The sequence below is a fragment of the Pan troglodytes genome, chromosome 3 (assembly GCF_028858775.2).
Source record: "Pan troglodytes isolate AG18354 chromosome 3, NHGRI_mPanTro3-v2.0_pri, whole genome shotgun sequence".
Classification (NCBI taxonomy): domain Eukaryota; kingdom Metazoa; phylum Chordata; class Mammalia; order Primates; family Hominidae; genus Pan; species Pan troglodytes.
Window position 1 is genome coordinate 88,682,537 of NC_072401.2, and position 22,919 is coordinate 88,705,455.

At 38.9% G+C, this 22,919-nt stretch overlaps 1 protein-coding gene across 1 annotated transcript; it reads right to left on the reverse strand.

The window, feature by feature from the left end:
• Positions 1 to 745: 745 nt before the first annotated feature.
• Positions 746 to 19,632, reverse strand: HSD17B13 (hydroxysteroid 17-beta dehydrogenase 13). Its single transcript, XM_526627.7, has 7 exons — positions 19,334 to 19,632; positions 15,028 to 15,135; positions 13,791 to 13,922; positions 12,194 to 12,300; positions 10,541 to 10,678; positions 7,203 to 7,319; positions 746 to 2,264 (listed from the first exon to the last, which is right to left on the reverse strand). Exons 1-7 carry the CDS (start codon positions 19,541 to 19,543, stop codon positions 2,174 to 2,176), a joined length of 903 nt encoding a protein of 300 aa, XP_526627.1. The 5' UTR covers positions 19,544 to 19,632; the 3' UTR covers positions 746 to 2,173.
• Between the last annotated feature and the right edge of the window lie 3,287 nt (positions 19,633 to 22,919).

Consider the following 22,919-nt stretch of genomic DNA (forward strand, 5'->3'; position numbering starts at 1 on the left):
TAGAATGTGAGCTCTGTTAAGACAAGGAGTTTGCCTTATTCGTAGATGTTTCCCTGGGCCTAGAACTTTGAGGGCACTCAGTATTTGTTAAATTAATATTTAAATAGATGAACTAAGAAATATTGGAAACATCCTAAGTGCCTATCAAAAGGGAATGGTTAGAGTACCATTTTAGTACTGTGTACTCATGAAAAAAAGTTGAATTCTCTATACTGAAACAAACAGCTGTTTGTGATAAGCTGGTAAGCTAAAAGAGCAAGTTACAGAACATAATGTATGGTATGAAACTACTGATATGACCCATGCAATAAGAATATAATGTATTTGTCATGAACATGCATCAGTAAGAGACTGGAAGATTGTGCATTGACAGTGTGACCTCTGGGAAATGGGATTGCTGGGGGTAAGCTTCTATTTTTTACTTTCCATGTTTCTCTTTTGAATTTTTGTAACCATACTTTAAAAATAATACATTTTACTCATAAATTTCTTGATTATAAGGCAAGAAATTAAAAGAATGTTATGAAAAAAATTATTGCCGGTGACTAAGAAAAAAATTAGAAACAATAGCACTATGCTTAATCTCACACATAGAAAGGGCTCAGTAAGTTCCAGTTGATAAACCAGCACTCCTGCTGTCAAAGAAACCAGAGTTGAGAAAACCCCTGGATTCATTTAATAACTGCCAGATGTAGCTGTTACCATCCACATCCTTGGTTCTTGAAGGACACTCATAGAGACAGAGTTTAGAAGTCAAACGTTTTATTTTATAACTACAAGAGGTTATTTTTTTAAAGCACAATGACATATTTATTTTTAGTGAATTGTTTTTGTTAGTGACTTTTAAAAAAATCATTTGTTTTTAATAAAAACAAGAAGATAGTCCACGCAAAAGCATTCTATAATACATGTGAAAAACACACAAAACAAGATTAGTCTTGATGTAGTGGGAGTTGGATTATTTTTTCTATTAAAAAAAAAAAGGCTGGGCACGGTGGCTCACACCCGTAATCCCAGCACTTTGGGAGGCCGAGGCGGGTGGATCACGAGGTCAGGAGATCAAGACCATCTTGGCTAACATGGTGAAACCCCGTCTCTACAAAAAATACAAAAAATTAGCCGGGCGTGGTGGCAGGCGCCTGTAGTCCCAGCTACTCAGGAGGCTGAGGCAGGAGAATGGCGTGAACCCGGAAGGTGGAGCTTGCAGTGAGCTGAGATCATACCACTGCACTCCAGCCTGGGCGACAGAGTGAGACTCCATCTCAAAAAAACAAAAAACAAAACAAAACAAAACAAAAACCAAAAAACCTGTCTTTCTTCCTTTTCTTCTCTTGGGTCCATTGTTTCTTATGTAATAGCCAGTACAGTTCCTTTTCCTGTGTTAGCTTTAATTTTTGAGCCTAAAATTGTCTAAACATCTCTGGGACCAAGGATATATGAAAGCATAAATTACAAAGAAAGAGGTTATCATGGGGCTAGAACTTAAAATTCTCAGATTTAAAATAGAGTCGGTCACCTTTCATAACGTATCTTATAAGACTATAAAAAGGGAGGAAATATAGAGGGTCCACTTTTGGTGGACTTCAGAGTTATACAGAAGACAGAATCAAGTAATAAAGTCCAGAATAGAGTTGCACCGTTTTGGGCTAATGAAAAAGGAAGAGGCTAGGGAAATCTTTCAAATGCTGAATCTTAAAATATGTCCAGGTTGAGATAAAGCTACCTGCTGCAACTTGATCTCTTAGCTGTGCACTCATTCTGTGTTCTTGTTGATATTCTGTGGCATGGCTACAGATTGGAATGCTACTTGAACAGTCTTAAACCTTCCCTGTGTAAATAAGTTCTCTTTGTATTTACTTTTAGGGAGGTAGCTTTTGTCCACCTTTAAATGGAAAAATAAAATATCTTAAAGAAAACCTTTTAAGTATGTTTATGTAAGCACAGAAGTTTTTAAGAGGCATGAAAGGAAAAACAGACCTATGAAAAACTACGTTAATATTCTTGAGAAACAGGAAGACAGGTAATTAATCTTGTTCGTTTGACTGCTGCTAGTGCCAAACCAATGTTTTTAATATTATCAGGACTGAAAAAATGTGAAATAAAGCTTTGCAGCATTGATTCTAAACCATTCATATCATTATCATGCATACATCTCTGGCTGGAGCTTATTTATTCATTTCATTTTGATTTTGTGGCCAACCACTGCTTCAAATTGAATATTCTGCATACGATTTAAAATCGCTGAGGCGCGTTCAGGAAGAAACCTGTACAAAAAAGAAAAAAAAATTGAAAAATTTTCCATTTAAAATCTTTGACAACAGAGTTCTTTTTTTGGTCATTTATTTAGAATACTCTGAGAGTTATCTGGTTTGCGTTTAATTTTCCTCCGTTCTTTTCTTCCCTTGCAACCACCTCTCTTTTACGTGTGCATCTTTCTTTTTCTTTTTTTTTTTTTGACATAACTTCATAGTGGACTTCATTAGGAAAAGTGTAAAAACATTCAAATTCATAAAATTGAAATGAGACAGTAAAATTATGCCTTGTGGCTATAGTAATTGCTATAGTAATCACAAGTAAGGTAAAGTCTAAATTATTGCCTAAACACAGAGGTTGCAGTGAGCCGAGATCACGCCATTGCACTCCAGCCTGGGCGACAAGAATGAAACTCCATCTCAATAAATAAATAAATAAATAAATAAATAAATAAATAAATTATTGCCTAAACAAACACTATTTTGTCAGGCTTCTGCTGCAAGCCCAAGGCAGAAAACATTGCAGTTATTAGAAGTCAGCCCAATTATGAATCTGCATTTGAAGCTGGAAGAAAGGGAAAAAAGTGTGTTCTGATTACAGCATCAAGTCATTCTAGCCTGCAAAACAGTAACTTTATTAATGTCTTGCAGCAGAGTACATTAATAATTGTAACCATGCATTAAAACTCTCATTTCATGTCAAAAAGAGAGTAATCAGTTTTCCTCATGATTTATGTTTTACTGAATTTCATACAGTTTGTCCCTCTGAAAATGTTTTTAGAAACATTCCTTCTCCAAGGAGTGCATCTTAAGATACCCAGGTTGCTTACGACAGGTCATCTTTGGTCATTTTAAATCAATCTGTCTGAACCTATGTGTGCACATTTGTAATATTCATAGTTCAAATTGGATGCAAATATAAATAAAGCACTGATACATACCACTCTTCTCACTCTCTTATCTGATATGAGTAAAGATCTAAAACTGAAGGTCTGAGCTCATTGCTGAAACTGCTGATTAATCTTGATGCTAAAGCTCACCAAGAGACACCACCAGAATCCATTCTATGCAAGCCTTCACCTCTCCTTTACTATTTACTGAATATCTATTATGCACTCTATAACAAGGTAAACTAAAGTACTTGAAAAATAGCTATTGTCTTTGATATTGTTTAGCTGATAGGCTAAAATGGTCATCTTAAAACAATTATTGAAAAATATCAGCCATCTAGAATTAAGGGCTATAACTGGAAGGAGGATTCACATGGGCTGGGATAGTGGAGGAAAGCTTCAAAAGGACAACTGATGTCCAGGAATGCATAAGAGATGAGTAGGCAACTGAAAGGAAGAGAGTGGCCGGCCCGGTGGCTCACGCCTGTAATCCCAGCACTTTGAGAGGCACAGGTGGTCAGATCATGAAGTCAGGAGTTCGAGACCAGCTTGACCAACATGGTGAAACCCTGTCTCTACTAAAAATACAAAAAAATTAGCCAGGCATAGTGGAACATGCCTGTAATCCCAGCTACTCAGGAGGCTGAGGCAGGAGAATTGCTTGAACTCAGGAGGTGGAGGTTACAGTGAGCTGAGATCAAGCCACTGCACTCCAGCCTGGGCAACAGAGTGAGACCCAATCTTTAAAAAAAAAAAAAAACAAACAAGGAAGACAGTATGTGAATGTAAAGAGGCAGAAATAACATTCTGCAGAGAAAGTCATATTGAAAATCACTTGGGTATTGTTGACTAATACAAGATTTACTTCCTTGTTTTGGGGGTAGGTGGGTGAAAGATGGAATGAGCAAAGGGGCAGGGAAGATCTGGCTGAAAGAAGGACAAGGATAAGAAGAGAGCTCATGTGGGCCTTTTAACTACCCTCACAAAGAAACCTTCATGCTAGTAATTGCATCTGCTCGTAAAATTGTGTCTCTCTATAAAAGGAATTAAATGCAAAGAAGATTAACAATATATACCTGTTGCCTAGTTACAAACCACCATGACAGCTTCAAAGGATACAAAAGACTTTGAGACTCTTGTTTATTTTACTGGGATACTATTCTCCAACTCAGGCAGAATAATTGTTTTTATCACCTTGGTCATATGCATGTATATGCATGTAATTTTCAATATTAATATGACTTGCTTTGGGCCCCAAGAGAGTAGGGGTTCCATGAAACTCACTTCCTACAGTGCTTAGTACCAAGACACTAATTTAGTCAACTTTTACTTTTTTTCATTTTTTTAAAAAATTTATTTTTCCGAGACAGAGTCTCCTGTTGCCCAGGCTGGAGTGCAGTGGCACAATCACGGTTTACTGCAATCTCCGCCTTCCGGGTTCAAGGGATTCTCCTGCGAGTGCCTGGTATTACAGGTGCAGGCCACTATGCCTGCTAATTTTCATATCTTTAGTAGAGCTGAGGTTTCACCATGTTGGCCAGGCTGGTCTCGAATGCCTGACCTCAAGTGATCTGCCTGCTGTGGCCTCCCAAAGTGCTGGAATTACAGGCGTGAGACACCACACCCGGCCTAGTCAACTCGCGAGATGATGTTGCTTGGGGGTCAAGGTTCTCCTTATGTTATCTCAAGTCAGTCTATTTAAGCTAAAACCAAATACTGAAATTGATACACCAATGCAGTTTGTACCCTGTTCTCAAATTGTTCTATTTCAAGTTTGTTCATAGTTTATATGGATTTGTTTCAAAAAGGCCCAAGGCTTATGAAGTTAGTACAGATATCTTCTCACTGACACAATTTCAATTTAGAAACTGCTCCTCAGAAGAAAGCTGAGAGAGTATTTCCTCTGGGAAATTGTTGCTGTTGCTATTTCATATAAATTCTGTTCTCTAAGACTTTAACATTTGAAGTCTATACATTTTCAGTGACAGGGGCTTTGTTTGTATTACATTATTTTATTCTTATGTCATCCTTATAAAGAAGATATTATCAGCATATTCATTTGGCCAGGTGCAGTGGCTCATGCCTGTAATCCCAGCACTTTGGGAGGCCAAGGCAGGAGGACTGCTTGAGGCCAGGCATTCAAAACCTTTGTTGCCTGGGCAACAAAGTGAGACTGTCTCTACTAAATAAATAAATAGGCTGGGCTTGGTGGCTCACACCTGTAATCCCAGCACTTTGGGAGGCCGAGGCGGGCGGATCACCAGGTCAGGAGATTGAGACCATCCTGGCTAACAGGGTGAAACCCCGTCTCTACTAAAAAAACAAAAAAACAAAAAAATAAGCTGGGCATGGTGGCAGGCGCCTGTAGTCCCAGCAACTAGGGAGTCTGAGGCAGGAGAATGGCATGAACCCAGAAGGCGGAGCTTGCAGTGAGCCAAGATTGTGCCACTGCACTCCAGCCTGGGCAACAGAGCGAGACTCTGTCTCAAAAAAAATAAAAATAAAAATAAATAAATAAATAAATAAATAAATAAGACATTCTAAAGACATTAAAAGGATAATAAGGGAATGTTATGTACAAATTTATGCCAAAGAAATTCTACAACTTAGATGAAATGGACAAATTCCTTGAAAGACACACATTACCAAGAATTAATAAGTAAATTGAATAGCCATGTAGCTATTAAAGAAATTAAATTTGTAATTAAAAACTTTCCCATAAAGAAAATTAGAGGCCCAGGAATCTACCAAAAAAAAAAAAAAAAGCTTATCGAGTTTAGCAAAAAGAGGTTTAGCAATTTAGCAAGACTGCAAAATATGAGATCAAATTACAAAAATCCAATATATACTGACAACAAACAATGGGAAATATAAAATTTTTTAAAATGCCATTTGCATTAGCGTCAAAAACCGTCAAATAGGGCTGGGCATGATGGCTCATGCCTGTAATCCCAGCACTTTGGGAGGCTGAGGCAGGTGGATCACATGAGGTCAGGAGTTCGAGACCAGCCTGGCCAACATGGTGAAACCCTGTCTCTACTACAAATACAAAAAATTAGTTGGGCGAGGGGGCAGGTGCCTGTAATCCCAGCTACTTGGGAGGCTGAGTCAGGAGAATCACTTGAAGCCAGGAGGCAGAAGTTGCAGTGAGCCAAGATCACGCCACTGCACTCCAGCCTGGGCAACAAGGGTGAAACTCTGTCTCAAAAAAAAAAAAAGAAAAGAACCCGTGAAATACTTTGGAATAAATCTGACAAAATATGTGCAAGACTTAAACACCAAAAACTACAAAATACAATTTAAAGATTTAAAGATTTTGAAGAAGATTTTAAAAATAGACATTATGTTCTTGGATTAGAAAACTCAATATTGTTGATATGTCAATTCTCCCCAATTGATCTATAGATTCAGTGCAATCCCAACCAAACTTCCAGCAGACTTTTAAAAATGGAGTCTTTATTATTAACTACTTCACTATATTGCATTCTTTTTAAACTGTGTTTCCTTTAGTTAGAATAGTCTTCAGCAAAGTTTGGGCAGAGACAGTAGATTTGGTAGAGAAAATGAATCATTCTCTTTTTATAGACTGGGTAGGAAAATAACAGAGGAAATAACTGTTCTCCCCAGGGTTGGAGAGTTTCCATGCCAATTTTCACAACTGAAAGATGCTCCATAATAATAGCTCTATTGGGCCAGGCATGGTAGCTTATGACTGTAATCCCAGCACTTTGGGAGGCCGAGACAGGAGGATAACTTGAGGTCAGGAGTTCGAGTCCAGCCTGGCCAACATGGGGAAACCTGTCTCTATCAAAAAATACAAAAATTAGCTGGGTGTAGTGTGGCAGCACATACCTATAATCCCAGTTACTTGGGGGTCTGAGGCACGAGAATTGCTTGAACCCAGGAGGCAGAGGTTGCAGTGAGCCAAGATCATGCCACTGCAACCACCGCAATCCAGCCAGGGTGACAGAGTGAGACTCTGTCTAAAAAAAAAAGAAAAAGAAAAAAAAAAAAAGCTCTATTGGTGTTTTAGTATTTGGGTGTTCTGTGCTGTACTTACTTCTGTAGTCTCAGAAAGATATTGGTATATGATGGAACAAAAATCATTTTCTTATTGGTAAGTATTCCATCTATCAGACTTCTTACAACTTCATCTGTCTCCAATACAGGCCATAATCTGTGATTAAAAAGAGGAAAATATTATTTTTATTTTCTAAAATTTTAATTTTATAAGTAAATGATGGCAGGAAAATTATCCTATATTTTTACTAAATTTAGAATGAAGATTTAAAATATTCCAGGATTTGCTGCATTAATGCCACCCTACCCACTTCCTCCACATCCCATGTTGATGTTTTGTTATCAGAAACTTATACTTTCATATCCAGTAGATGTGTTTCATAGCTCACTTAGTCAAAATATCAAAATGGTGGCAAGGCATTAGATGGTAAGGAGTAGAGGAGCCAGACAAGAAAGAGGAATGGCTAGGATTAATCATGGGACAGGAAGGAAACATCTGACATCTCAAAGCCTGTTGGATGCAAGGAGAAAATTCTATAGCTAAGTATACTTTCTTTCTTGTGGAGGTATTCCATAAAGCTGGATTGTTTTGAGGTCGTCATTTTGTCAGAGGCGTTTAAATCAGAGCAACTCCATCTTGAATAGGGTCTGGGTAAAATAAGGCTGACACCTACTGGGCTGCATTCCCAGGAAGTTAAGGCATTCTTTGTCACAGGATGAGATAGGAGGTTGGCACAAGATTCAGGTCATAAAGACCTTGTTGATAAAATAGGGTGCAGTAAAGAAGCCGGCCAAAACCCACCAAAACCAAGATGGTGATGAAAGTGACCTCTGGTTGTCCTCACTGCTCATTATAAGCTAGCTATAATACATTAGCAAGCTAAGAGACACTTCTACCAGCACTATGGCAGTTTACAAATACCATGGCAATGGCAGGAAGTTACCCTATATGGCCTAAAAAGGGGAGGAAATCTCAGTTCTGGGAATTGCTCACCCCTTTCCCGGAAAACTCATGAATAATCCACCCCTTGTTTAGCATATAATCAAGAAGTAACTCTAAATACCCTGGTGGAGCAGCTCAAGCCATTCCTCTCCATGGAGTAGCTGTTCTCTACTCCTTTACTTTCCTAATAAACTTGCTTTTGCTTTGCACTGTGGCCTTGCCCCGAATTCTTTCTTGCGAGAAATCTAAGAACCCTCTCTTGGGGTCTGGATTGGAACCCCTTTCCGGTAAGAATTTCGTATTTGAGATTCACCTCTGACTTGCCTATCCTGCAGTTTAATGAGAATTTAAGAGGGGCCCAAGGAGTATGACAACTGGAGGTATGTCATACTTCCAGTTTTCCTTATACTGAAGGCTGTGTACATGTATTCTTGAGAAATATTCATAAACATAGGCTTAGTGTAGAATTGTCTGTTAGTGCAAGATGATGACAGAAAAATGGATTTAAAATGTTGTATTCAAATTAAGATGTCCAGGCATGGACTGAACAGCCAGTGAATGTAAAGGCTGGGTGAGGAGTTAGGGAGCCAGCGAATGTTAAAACTTCATTCCCTGGGATGATCTGTGGTTTGCTGAAGATTATTATGTGATTGAGTTCTCCACTGCCTTGAATAGCAAGCCAACAGAGAGTAATACAAATCAATACATTTCTAAATTACTCCGTTCTGCCCTTTCTCTCCCTGATTTCATCTACATGGATCCAACAACCCAGCCTCGGAGCCAAGTGTGACATTACATATCAATGCCTTAGCCCTTACTAAGGAAATTCACAATCTAGCAACCTGTATAAAACCAATCCCAAATATTTAGCATTGCCTGTGTCTACCCCTAAGTTAGCCCCCAGGAACCCTGTACCCAGAGTTCCATTATCCTTACTCCCCTCATCTATCATGCCTTCCCCAAGAGTGGCAGGATACCCTTAGGAAAGCTCATGGTACACGAAGCCTGAATGCCTACCAAGAGGGTTTTTATTGGGCCCAATTCCTTGTCTAAGAAAACAATCAGGAGTTGCAATAGTACTGTAGTATTTACTTACATATTGCATACTTATTAAGTACTGTGAGACAACGTAGCAAATGTAAGAAGCCACGTTTACTCACTTCTGCTTGTCAGCATAATTTCACAAAGTCCCTGACTCTGTGACAATGTGCAGCTCTCTGGAAAGATGCTTTGAAGACAATATAGGATAGAGCACATGGCCCCCACTATCAGAACAGTTCAACTGAACCTCTCTAAAGGGCTGCTCTCAGGCTATAGGCCTCCGACTGTAGTCTTCAGTAAGGCTTCTAAATAAAATTAACACCTTTAATTCTTTAAAAACTTATTTTTTTGGCCGGGCGTGGTGGCTCACTCCTGTAATCCCAGCATTTTAGGAGGCCAAGGCAGGTAGGACACCTGAGGTCAGGAGTTTGAGACCAGCCTGGCCAACATGACGAAACCCCGTCTCTACTAAAAATACAAAAATTAGCCAGGCGTGGTGGTGGGCGCCTGTAATCCAAATACTCAGGAGACTGAGGAAGGAGAATTGCTTGAACCCAGAAGGAGGAGGTTGCGGTGAGCTGAGATCGCGCCACTGTACTCCAGCCTGGGTGACAGAGTGAGACTCTGTCTCAAAAAAAACAAAAATAAAAACAAAAACTTTTTTTTTTCTTTAGTCAACAGTACCTATGGTCTAACACCATGAAGGACTCCAGTGGCAGGGAGTGATTCCAGCTGCAGAGACCACATAGCTAACTCAGGCTGTAAGAGTCAGTATCCTCAAATGAGGCGGCACTCAACAGAGAATTGTTTAGTTCTTTTGAATGAATATATTTAGGATTAATTCCCTTCCAGTAAAAAATTGGTTTCAAATCATTAAGCTTAGTATATTTTGTTAACCTGCAGCAGAATATATACTAGGATTAGAAAAATTTGTTAAGTAGATGGCTTAATTTTCGGGTTCTTATCCACACCTTCCTGCTTTTTTCTTCTCCTTTCAGGACTAATTTTTCTTCTCTTGTGGTCTCAAATCCTGTCTCACCAGAGACAAGAGTTCTTGCAGAAATTCACCTTGACTAAGGAGCTAGATACTCAATTTATTTGCTGGTCCTTGGAACATTTGCATTTTAAAGACAGGGTGGTAACGGTGATCAAATGTATGTGCTTTCTCCTGGACACAAATAAATATCCCAGTTCATCGGTGGCTAATCATTCCTGCTAGTCCCTAATGTGTTTTTCCCCTTTATTCCTTTAATTTCAAGATAATAATAATAATAAGAAAAATTATTTTTCCTTTTTCATTTTCTTCTATTAGTTGGCCTGCCTAAACATTTCTCATTAGTTTTCATATCAATTTATCATACCACATACCCATTCTAACTTGATTTTGACCTTACCTTGTGCTTGGATTTTTGGTGAACCCAGTATTCACAAAAACTGGGCAGAGACATGAGGTTTTGATACCAGTTTTTTCCAAGGCCTGAAGTTCTGATGTCAGACCTCTGTGAAAGCCAACAGCGGCAAATTTGCTGGAACTGTAAGAGAATTATTAAGCATTGTTAGCTAAGGGAGAGTGAAACCAATCCTCAGCTTTCTGTGAGAAGGCGGTATCATTTGGCTTAAGAACAAGTGGAAGCCAAAAATCAGCCACTTGTGATTTTTCTGAGAGTATAAATGGCAATTCATTTTCATTTTCTTACATGATTCAGCAGAATTGTGAACGTATCTCATTTCTTAAACAACAATAACAAAAGAACAAAAATAACTCTATTGATTGGCTTAATGTTCAGTTTTCCATCCTACATGTAAGGTTTTTCCATTGAATCTTCAAACTGTTTTCTAATCAGTTTTTATTGCTGCTTTTATTTTGAAAAATATGAATCAGGAAAAATACATTTAGAAATTCTACAAAACTGATATCTGTGTTGACAGACTTCTGTAGGACTCTGCTCATTTCTCCTCTCTCTCTCAATAACTGAGTTATTCTCTTGACAATGGTTGATAGTTTTTCTCTTGACAATGGTTGCCACTTTGGCCTCTTAATTTTATTATGAGGATCTGGAGAAGAGTTTACAGGAAAGGATATTTGGCAAATACAGCAGTAGATCCTTAACGCCTCTCACCTCCTTCCCTTTATGTCTTTGGTGGTGCATGGAGTGTGGTATCTGCAACTTTTAGTCAGGTAGAGTCGTTTTCTCTCTCTCTCTCTCTCTCACACACACACACACTTTCATGGCACAAGCACACTGTAAAATGTTTTGATCCAGGGACCACTCTGATTGTCTTATCTTGGGCACCAAGGCCATGACATAGACATGTGTTCATTTTAGCTTCTGTAGGTTTTGCTTCTTAGTCTGTGGGGTTTCTGTTTCTTATTCCAGGAAACAATGGAAACATGCTTGGCATTACTGTTTTCTCTCATTGTTCTACAGAGGAGTTTTCAGAAATCTAAAAATATCTTAAATATAATTACAACCTGGTTTCATTGTTTTAGAAAAAGTCATTTAAAAAATCATTCTAAACTACTACAAATTTAAATTCTGTAAATCCAAATCACTCTGCTCTCAGCATTGTAATCTTGAGGCAGGAGAACAGGGTCTGGAGGCAGGGAACATAAGGCCGATTCATGCTGACTTCCTAGAACTAAATCAAATGGAAACACTTCAGCTATGACAGGAAATATCCTCTCCATTTACATAGGGTGTACACTGAATAAATGACTTTGTAACTTTAATTCATCCTCTTCATTTACATAGGGCGTACACCAAGTAACCAGTGGAAACCTCTAGGGGGTATTTAAACCCCAGAAAATTCTGTAATTGGCTCTTGAGCCCCTGTGCTTGGGCCCACTCCCACCCTGTAAAGCGTACTTTCATTTTCAATAAATCTCTGCTTTTGTTGCTTCATTCTTTCCTGGCTTTGTTGGTGAGTTTTGTCCAATTCTTTGTTCAAGATGCCAAGAACCAGGACCCTCCAGTGGTAACAATTTGAAGTGTAATGCTCCCTTCAAAGTATAAAAATATATAACATGGCTGGCATGTGATACTTACCAATATGGGATGAGGTAAGGAATCCCTTCGTGGCCGCACACTGAAGCCACTGTGACGATGTGGCCATGATTTCTCTCCATCATCGATGGAAGAAGTGCTTTTGTGATCTTAAGGATCATTGCAGAAAGAAGAAAGACAATGACATAGACGTTAGGTTTCCAAATCAGGTAGTTTTATTTTTGTTAAGACACAAAGGCATTTGAGAGAACTTATACAATGAAATAAAATACTTCCAAGCATTCCATGATTAATTCTTTACAAATGATAGAAATAAAGATACAAATTTATTGGTATGGTAAGCCCCATGCCAACACTAATCTCAGTACTCCCCCTCCTTCCCTTCAGAAGGAATCAAATAGATCCTTTTTTGGATATGTCATCTAAACAATATTAAGGGAAAAATTCAGAGTTTTCAGAACTAAAATTATTCCTTATGATAATTTGGTGTCATGTAATTTTTTGGTTTGGGGCTTTATCATTCTAATTAAAAGAGTGAAATCTTGTGTAACTGTATTAAGACAGTTGAGTAGTGTAAGCTGAGAGTTCTACACCACACTAATGAATCATGATTGAATTCACTATCTCCCTATTTGTAATATTGTATATTATATGTTGATGTTACAGAAAACAAGTCTTTCTTTTTTTCCAAAAACCTCTTTTGTGAGAAACATCAATAAAATTTTATAAGAATTTAATAAATCCTATGCAAATTCATAGAACTAGAACTCCCAACCCAAGCTACCTCCAAATTCCCAACCCATAGAAACTGTGAGAGGATAGTGAACATACATTGTTGCTTTAAACCACTAAGTTTTGTATAATTTGTTATGCAGCTATAGGTAGCTAATGTATGAGGTCTCCGTGTAGTTTGGTGGGCATGGGAGCCAATTCACATATGTGAAGAGCTGGTAAAGGTAAGGGGGACACGTCTCTTTTTTTTCTTCTTTCTTCTAGAATCCAGATCTGCCCTAGATTCTACACTAATATTGAGGCACTGGAAGATTAATCATAAAAATTTCTATACAAAGGCAGTTGAAGTTGATATTTCCATCTCCCACAAAACTAACCAATTATATGAGGTCTGTATAGCTGCATTTCTCAGTTCCAGCACCCCATGGATCTAGAACTTGCCTCAGAGTCTCGTCCAAAAGTGTCCTCGATCCTACATACATCCAAGTAATTACTTCTGATGTCCTTTCCATTCTAAAATTCCACAAAATGAGGACACATTACAAAATCATGGTGTGGAGGGAAAAAAATGAAGTCACAAGTGACAGCATTGAAAAGATGTACACTGACAACCCTTAACAAACCTCCACAAACATTTGTTGAGCTCCTGGTACATGCCAAGCTTTGTGTCAGATACTGGTGGACAAGACAGACCAAGTAGCTTACATTCTGGTGTGTTGTGTCCACTTGAATTCTGTGTCCTTGTGTCAGAGACTCTGTGGCTCTTCTACTCAAACAAATTTAATGATTCTTGATTAAGGCAAAGATCTGGCCAGTTTCCTGTCCAGAAGTATGTGAACTCCGTTATAAGTTTCATGTATCTTAAGAGAAGGTGCACAAATCAGAAATGTTTCTGACTCACACTCACCCAAAAATGTCCTAGGATGTTGACCTCAAATGTCTTGGTAATCTCTTCATCCTTGGTGCTGAGAAGATCGGCTGGATATACTGTCCCAGCATTATTCACCACGATTGTTACATCACCCACTTCTTTCTTCACCTTTTGAAATTGAAAGAACACTTTCACTGGGTGTGTTATTCAAACTCAAAGTTTTGGGACCAATATAATCCAGAGATGAGAGTCTTTCTTCTACTGTATGAGGTCTCTCAGAGTTCAGGCAAGACAGACTGTTGAGCTCAAATCGTGGAGGCCAAGGGAACACTGTCATAAAGGTGGGATAAACTGTTCTTTTAACAGTACTAAATTTCAGTACCCAGCACATCATGTTTTGCAAGTTTATCAGTAAAGTGAAATTAACATTTATGTTGATAAATTCCTATATAAGTTCTGATCAAATATTTTTAAAGTGTTCATTTTTAAAAAATGTGTTTTTCTTTAAACTTTTTTTTTTTTTTTTTTTTTTTTTTTAGAGATAGGGTCTCACTATGTTGCCCGGGCTGGTCTTGAACTCTTGGTCTCATGTGATCCTTCCACCTTGGCCTCACAAAGTGCTGGGATTACATGTGTGAACCACCGCACCTGGTCTAAAGTGCTGGTTGAGAAATCCTGGTTTCATAACCTAATAACTACATGACCTGGGTCTGGCTTAACCTCTCTGAGTCATAATTTGCTTATCTGTAAAATGAAGTTTACAGAGTTATTGTAGGGATTAAATTAAAAAATGTAAAGTTTGTTAGAGTGCTTAGTTCATTGTGATTATTTGGTATTTACTCTTTTAAAATAATTGTGATAATAATTATTAATATTACATTTTCTACAAAGACTACATTAACACCAAAATAAAATCTCACAAGGGAAATAATTAAAGAGAAGATGGAATTACTGCAAAGTTAATAGGACTAAAACAAAACTAGGAAGTGATCCATATTCCCTGATGATAAATCTTGTGTCAGTCACTCTGTGCCACTGCTCACACTTCTGATCAGAATCAAATTGATTAATAATATGAACAATAATAATGGGCAGAGCTGAGTGGATTACATACAAGAAAAAAAGTATATATCCTTCCTTGGTGACATAACTACTTCAGTTAGCAGCTAAAATCCAATTTAAATCAGGCAGTCATAAAGACCTTTCTCATTTTCCACGTCAGCGTCCTAGGAAACAAAATAATCTGAAGAAATTTGTGAACCTGCAGTCTCACCTGATTTAGAGAGCGATAGATCTCTTCTCTGTTGCTGCAGTCTACCACATACGCATGCGCAGTGACGCCTAGTTTTCGGCACTCAGCTGCAGTTTCCTCCACACCGCGCTGTAATTAGAAGAAACAAATTCCCAAAAAAGTGGAGGAGAAGACATTGGAGAAGAAAAATTTTTAGACAATTAACATTCAGCTAGGCGCGGTGGCTCACGCCTGTAATCCCAGCACTTTGGTTGGCCGAGGAGGGCGGATCACGAGGTCAGGAGTTCAAGACCAGCCTGGCCAACATGGTGAAACCCCGTCTCTACTAAAAATACAAAAATTAGCCAGGCCTGATGGTGTGGGCCTGTAATCCCAGCTACTTGGGAGGCTGAGGCAGGATAATTGCTTGAACCTGGGAGGAGGAAGTTGCAGTGAGTGGAGATAGTGCCACAGGACTCCAGCCTGGGCAACAGAGTGAGACTCTGTCTCAAAAAAAAAAAAAAAAAATGAACATTCATGTCCAAAATGAACAATTAACATTCATTTTGGACATGAAGATTAGTTAACCTTTTAAAAATTGGCCTCCTGGGTCAGGTGTGGTGGCTCACGCCTGTAATCCCAGCACTTTAGGAGGCCTAGGAGGGTGGATCACTTGAGGTCAGGAGTTTGAGACCAGTCTGGCCAAAATGGTGAAACCCCATCTCTACTAAAAATACAAAAAATTAGCTGGGCGTGGTGGTGGGAGCCTGTAATCCCAGCTACTCGGGAAGTTTAGACAGGCGAATCACTTGAACCCGGGAGGCGGAGGTTGCAGTGAGCTGAAATCATTCCATTGCACTCCAACCTGGGTGACAGAGTGGGACTTCGTCTCAAAATAAAATAAAAATTGGCCTCCTTATTTGTTAGAAAATTTCTTGAGAGTGATTGCCTAGTTGCAGTGAGATTACCCCTGGCTTTTCTGCCAGGGAATGCTCATATTAAAACCAAAGCAAACAAAACAAAACAAAATCCCTTCATGCTTTTTTCAGCTTTTCCTCTTGGTTGGAGGCTGTACAGTAGGCAGTTTCTCTAAAGCAGGCTACTTTCAAACCTTGAAGAACATTCTTGAAAAACATTGCTCTTCGTGGTGTCATGGAAGATGAATATGGAGAAGAAAGAAAAACTCAACCATTAATTTATCATACATTTGTTGAGCACCAACTATGTAATAGGCAGTAAAGTGCTAAGTAGTAATTCTAAACTAGTGGTAATGGTAAACTGTATGCCTCTGCCCATCATATTTTTCTTGATGATTCTGACTCATCTTCCTAGGAGGGAAGGGAAAGAAGTCTCCTTAAAGAAGAAGGACTTTCATAGGGAGACCATGCTGCTACTCTAGGAGATATAACATTACATTCTTCAGGTGTTTGGGAGTGAGATGGGCAAGGCCACTGGATGGATTTCTCATTTATGTACCAAACTTGCCCATAACCATAGGACATGGAGACAGAGCAATTTACTTTCAGCCTAAAATCAAAGACCTCTTTCCTAAGATAAAATTGCTCTAATGTTTCTTGACTCACATTCTGGAAAATTATAATTCTTTTCAAGTTTTGACCTCAGGTGACTTTTATAGAAAATATTATAAGGTTTTAAAAATTATACTTTTCCGTCTCACAATCTGTAAACTCTTCTCTGTGACAAAGAGGCAAGGATACCTGAAAAGCCCTATTCTTTGTGTATTGAGATGACAGTGGTGTTGCTGCTATTTAGGGCAATCCTTGAATGAGTGGTCTCTGGGTCCTTTGTATTTCACTACTGTAGGCTAAACCCTGGAGCAGCAGCCTGAACTCCCCAAACATGGATGTTAGGACCCAGTCTCAAAGTCAGTATCCCCTCAAATAGCCTTTTGTGGGATTGCAGAAGAGTAAAAAAAGAATAGGAGAGTCTTTCACTGATTTAGTTGGTAGCTTGCTCACTGCCGGATTGCACAAACCACACCATACTCTCTCATTTGTTTCTAGGTCAGTAGAGAGCATAAGTTACCAGAGCATTCATCAGATGTTTTGATTGAAGAATTAATTATTCTTCAGGTTTTTTTTTGTTTTTTTTTTTTTTGAGACGGAGTCTCGCTCTGTCGCCCAGGCTGGAGTGCAGTGGCGTCATCTCGGCTCACTGCAAGCTCCGCCTCCCGGGTTCACGCCATTCTTCTGCCTCAGCCTCCCGAGTAGCTGGGACTACAGGCGCCCGCCACTACGCCCGGCTAATTTTTTTGTATTTTTAGTAGAGACGGGGTTTCACTGTGTTATCCAGGATGGTCTCGATCTCCTGACCTCGTGATCCGCCCGTCTCGGCCTCCCAAAGTGCTGGGATTACAGGCGTGAGCCACTGCGTCCGGCCTATTCTTCTGTTTTATAACTGAGCTAGACAATTGCAAAATGTGATGCCTTGTCTTTTTGTTAGCAAAACACTTGCTTTAGCTTAAACTCCAGTGTGTTTTTTGAACCGTATTCCCAACGCAACAGTTTAGATTGCATAAGAGCCAAACTGCTACTGTGTCTCTCATCTCACAGGGCAAAAGGAGCCAGTTATGATGAAAACTCAGCCAGCATCTTCCTCGCCTAAAGGAGATCTGAGTTACATTACAGCCTTAGAGTGAATCATTCAGTAGCTTAAATGTTTAACCATGAAATTTAATGATTCAAAGAGAATTTTTGAGGTTGGGTTACCTATTTTTCTTAAGTCTTTTTTTATTTTTTTTGAGACAGAGCCTGGCTTTATTGCCCAGCTTGGAGTGCAATGATGCCATCATAGCTCATTGCAGCCTTGGCTTCCTGAACTGAAATGATCCTCCCACCTCAGCCTCCCGAGTAGCTGGGACTACGGGTGTGCACCCCAGCACCCAGCTAATTTTTGTATTTTTTGTAGAGTTGGGGGTTTTGCTGTGCTGCCCAGGCTGGTCTCGAACTCCTGGGCTCCAGCAATCTGCCCACCTCGGTCTCCCAAAGTGCTGGGATTACAGGTGTGAGCCACTGCGCCCGCCCTTAAGTCATTTTTAATACGACTTCCTTCTAATTTACTTTTCTCTTGTCTCTGGAAATTTTAAAATAAAAAAAAAACTTAATAAATATAGCCCTTTCCCCAAAAATACACATCTGGAAAGAGATTTGAAGGTTAGATTTCATCAAGCCCTTTTCATAGATTTATACTTATTTAGATTTTTGGACAAATGCCTGAGAACAGCAGGCAACAATTTTCTCTATTTGTAAATTCTTGCTATCTTCCAGAAAGTTCATTCGAATTTCTTCAAAGACCAAACAGATGGCAAATCATTTTTATATACACCAACTCCTCTATTATATAAATGCTCATATCTGTTAAATAAAAATGTAGTAGCTTTTTTGTATAGTATTCTTCACTATTCAGAAAAAAAACAGAAAAGAATTAGTTCTCTAAGTGTAAGAGACATTTTAGGTTTCAACTAAACATGACAGCAAAGAACATGAGAAAGTAATAATATAATGGTAATTAAAACCTCACTGTAATTTGCAGAAAATGTGATTCTCAAGAAGTACTTCACAATTTTTCCAATCCTAAAATCCTGTAAACACTTTTCTGCGTATATTTTCATGGCCTTACCAGAATTTACAAGTTTAGAGAAAATGATACAAGATTTCAGTTCCTTCAGTTTTATTTGGGGTTGTTAATGTAGTGTTTACAAGTAAGAACACAGGAAAAATACTAATGTCCAAGGAAAAGCCTGACTCACTGCACACATATTTTATTTAACACAGTTATTGTTTATCATGTGCCAGGTATCGTTTATCATGTGCTAAGTGCTGAAAATATTACTTATTTAATCCTTTTGACTAGGGACTGGCAAACATTTTCTGTAAAGGGTCAGATACTAAATATTTTCGAACTGTGTTGCTTGTGCATGAGGGGAGGCACTAAAGGTTTCTGTTGCAAGTTCTTCGTTTGACTTTTGTTTGTAGCTGTAATTTTCGGATCCCGTTCTTGCCCATCCCCTAAGTTATTATCCCCACTTCAGAGCCAAGAAAACAGGCTGAGAGATAATATGTGACTTGCCTCATTTAGCAGCTTGGAAGGAGCCTGGCTCCTGAGTCTTTGCTATCAACCTGCACACCATGTCATAAAAATCGCTGCTTAGTTCTTAATTACATTCCCTTCATCTAACTAACCTGACACATATACAGACTAAGGGACCAGGGAATTTATCAAACTTTGAAAAACAAAAATACAACGATAAGTAGATGGTAAGTCAAATAATTCTTAAAATACATATCTTACTCTGTGACTTTAAAAAGTTGGAAGATGTATACATTACCTTATTAATATCCCACAGAACCAATATGCTCTGTTGTTTTGAAAATTCATAAGCAGTCTGCCTGCCTATTCCATGCCCAGCTCCAGTAATGAGAACGATCTCCCCAGCCACAGATTTTCTCCTCTGAGGAATGAAAAACTTCACCAACGACTCCAAGTAGGAGTAGATGATGGTGATCAGAAGCAGAAGGATTTCTAGGATGATGTTCATGGCTTTGCTCTGTCCTCTTCCTTCTGGTTCAGTCCTTGTGTAGTCCTAGGGAGGAGGTACTGTCTACACAGAGCTCTAGGGAAGGGGTGTGCCCTGTTGTTAATGGGTCTACCAGATGGAAGCCAGCTTTGGAAGCAGGCCTTGTTCACGTGTTCTAATGGGTTTGAAACACCTCAAATATGAAGTGATGCCAAGTGATGCCAAAAGCACAAGAGAATGTGCTCTCTGGACTTGTTTATCTGAAAAGCAGTTATGTACTATATTTCACCTTGAAGTTTCACCTCTAGAAACAATTCTAGGGGCCAGGTGCAGTGGCTCACATCTGTAATCCCAGCACTTTGGGAGGCTGAGGCAGAGGATTGCTTGAGCCCAGGAGTTCGAGACCAGTCTGGGCAACATAGTAAGACCCTGTCTGAAAAAAAAAAAAAAAAAAAACCTATAGAAAAAATTTAGCTGGATGTGGTGGCATGTGTCTGTAGTCCCAGCTACCCAGAAGGCTGAGGCAGGAGGATTGCTTGAGTCCAGGAGTTCGTGGTGCAGTGAGCTGTGATTGTGCCACTGCACTCCAGCCTAAGCAACAGAACAAGGCCTGGTCTAAAAAAAAGAAAAATAATTCTGGAGATACTGCATCAGCTAATGATCTGTTGGTATCTTTCTGGAAATTGTTACCTTTTTTAAATAGGAAAAAGGAGAATGTAGAGATAAGCTTAAAGAAACTTAGATAAAGTCTGAATGAACCCAGCTTAGCTATTTGATTCATTTATTCACAAAAGCTCAGCATCAATATTTCAACTGGCTAATTATTTTACACATGATGACCATTTCCCTGAAAATCTCTTGAGTTTGGGGGAGATTTTAGGATATAGAACCATTAGTTCCCTTTGTGATAATACTGGAAAGAGCATTAGACCAGGAGTTGGGAATCTCAACTTTAAAGTGGGGTGGCTTCTGTCTTTGTCTGCTGCTGTAACAAATTACCATTGACCAGGTGGTTTATAAATTCCAAAAACTTATTTCTCACAAGAAGTCCAAGATCAAGGCGCTGGCATATTCTTTGTCTGGTAAGAGCTGGCTTCCTGGTTTATAGATGGCTGTCATTTCACTGTCACCTCAAGTGGCAGAAGGAGGAAGGAAACCCTCCGTGTTCTCTTGTATAAGGGCAATTATTCCCATGGCAGAGCTCTCATGACCTAATCACCTCCCAAAGGTCTCACTTCCTAAAACCATCACACTGGGGGACAGGATTTCATAATATGAATTTTGAAGGAACACATGCAGCCTATAGCAACTTCCAATAGCCAAGAAGTGGGAACAACCCCAGTGTTCATCAACAGATAAACAAAATATGATATATACATACAATGGAATATTACTCAGCCTTAGAAAGGAAGGAAATTCTGACACATACTACTAGATAGACGAACCTTAACGACATTATGCTAAGTGAAATAAGCCAGATGCAAAAGTATAAATATTGTATGACTCCATTTATATGAGGTACCTAGAGTAGTCAAATACACAGAGAGAGACAGAAAGCAGTAAGGTGGTTACTAGGGGATGAGGAGAAAAGGAATGGGGAGTTATTGTTTAATGAGTATGGAGTTTCAGTTAGGATGATGAAAGCTCAGCAGGTGAATGGTGGTGATGGTTATACAACAATGTGAATGTGCTTAATGCTACTGATCTGTACATTACAAAATAGTTAAAATGGTAAATTGTATGTTATGTGTGTGTGATTTCTAGCAATCCTATTTATTTTCTGTATGCTACAGTTTCCTTAACTAGAAAATAGATATTTTTTTAAAAAGCACACATTACCCAACATAGATCTTCAGAGCACATAACAACCTCAACCTTCCCTCATATACCAACACACAAAGTGGCTATAAGGATCAAATAAGAGAATATGTTTATGAAATAGTTTTGCAAGTAGTGAATGGTTATATAAATCAAATACTAATTATAGTAAGAATTCGAATGTGTTAACCACTATATATCATGGACTGATTTAAGGGCTTTACATATCAACTTGTTTAATCTTCACAACATACATTTGAAGTAGGTGCTATTAAAATCTGCATTGTACAGATGTGGAAACTGATGTACAGGCAAGTTAGGTAACTTATTTGTAAGCATAAAGTAACAGCTGGCAAGAGGTGGAGTGAGGATTTAAACCCAGGAAGCCTGATGCTGTAGCCTCAACTTTTACTTAGATCAGTGGTTCTCAACTAGGATTACTTTTGTTCCACAGGGTACATTTTGGCATGTCTGGAGACATTCTTTGTTGCCACAATTCAGGCATGCCACTGTCATCTATCTAATAGGTAGAGGCCAGGGAAGCTGCTGAATACTTTACAATTCATAGGAAAGCCTTGTGCATTGAAACCAAGAATTATTTAGCCCAAATGTGAGTAGCCTCAACTAAGGTTGAGACCTGGCCTATACTTATATTATATTGGAGACAGTGTAATTGGTTCTTTCAGTTTGAACCTTGGATAAATTTATGGCCAGAAAATAGTACTTGGTTATATCTTTCTGCATGCAGGTTTGCTGTGACATGTATATGGAGCTGTTAAATATTGACATAGGTGCTTTAGATCAGACCTCATGCTGGGCTGCAGTGCAGGAATCTGTTTTCAGATTGAATGTCTATATTTGAATATCCAGCTTGCTCAGAGGGGGCCAGACCAATGCTATCTAAATCAATACAGTACTGATGCAGTTTTGAAAGGCAGTTTTAAAATTTACAGTGGAATCTAGATTATTTTACCCACTGGATATTTGTATTATGCAAGAATTAAGAATCTTTGAGACAGTGAACAACACTTCTTAACATTGTTCTCAAATAGTTTGGTTGCTGAGAAATTTTATTTCATATGAGACAACCTAGTGAGCTCTCTCTCTTTTTTTTTCTTTTTGCTTGTTTTCTATGGGACGGAATGTTCATGTTCCTCAATTACAGGGTTCATATTTGCCCCAACAATGCTAGAAACATACACTTTGTCCCTTGATTTTGTTGTTGTTGTTGTTGTTTTGTTTTGTTTGTTTTTGAGACTGAGTCTCGCTGTATCGCCCAGGCTGGAGTGCAGTGGTACAATCTCAGCTCGCTGCAACCTCCGCCTCCCAGGTTCAAGTGATTCTTGTGCCTCAGCCTCCTGAGTAGCTGGGATTACAGGCACCCGCCACCACGCCTGGCTAATTTTTGTATTTTTAATAGAGATGGGGTTTCACCATGTTGGCCAGGCTGGTCTCGAACTCCTGACCTCAAGTGATTCACCCACCTCGGCCTCCCAAAGTGGTGGGATTACAGGCGTGAGCCACTGCACCTGGCCCCCCTTGATTTTTTTCCTTAAGTTTTAGAGACTTTTTGTTTGTA

Bases quoted from the DNA above. Each gene is read 5' to 3' on its own strand.
- HSD17B13 (XM_526627.7), bottom strand. From the start codon at position 19,543: ATGAACATCATCCTAGAAATCCTTCTGCTTCTGATCACCATCATCTAC. The intron at 13,923-15,027 runs GTGAGACTGCAG...CAATTTCAAAAG, and splicing joins TCTATCGCTCTCTAAATCAG to GTGAAGAAAGAAGTGGGTGA. The intron at 2,265-7,202 runs GTAAGTACAGCA...TTTTTTGTACAG, and splicing joins ATCTTTCTGAGACTACAGAA to GTTTCTTCCTGAACGCGCCT.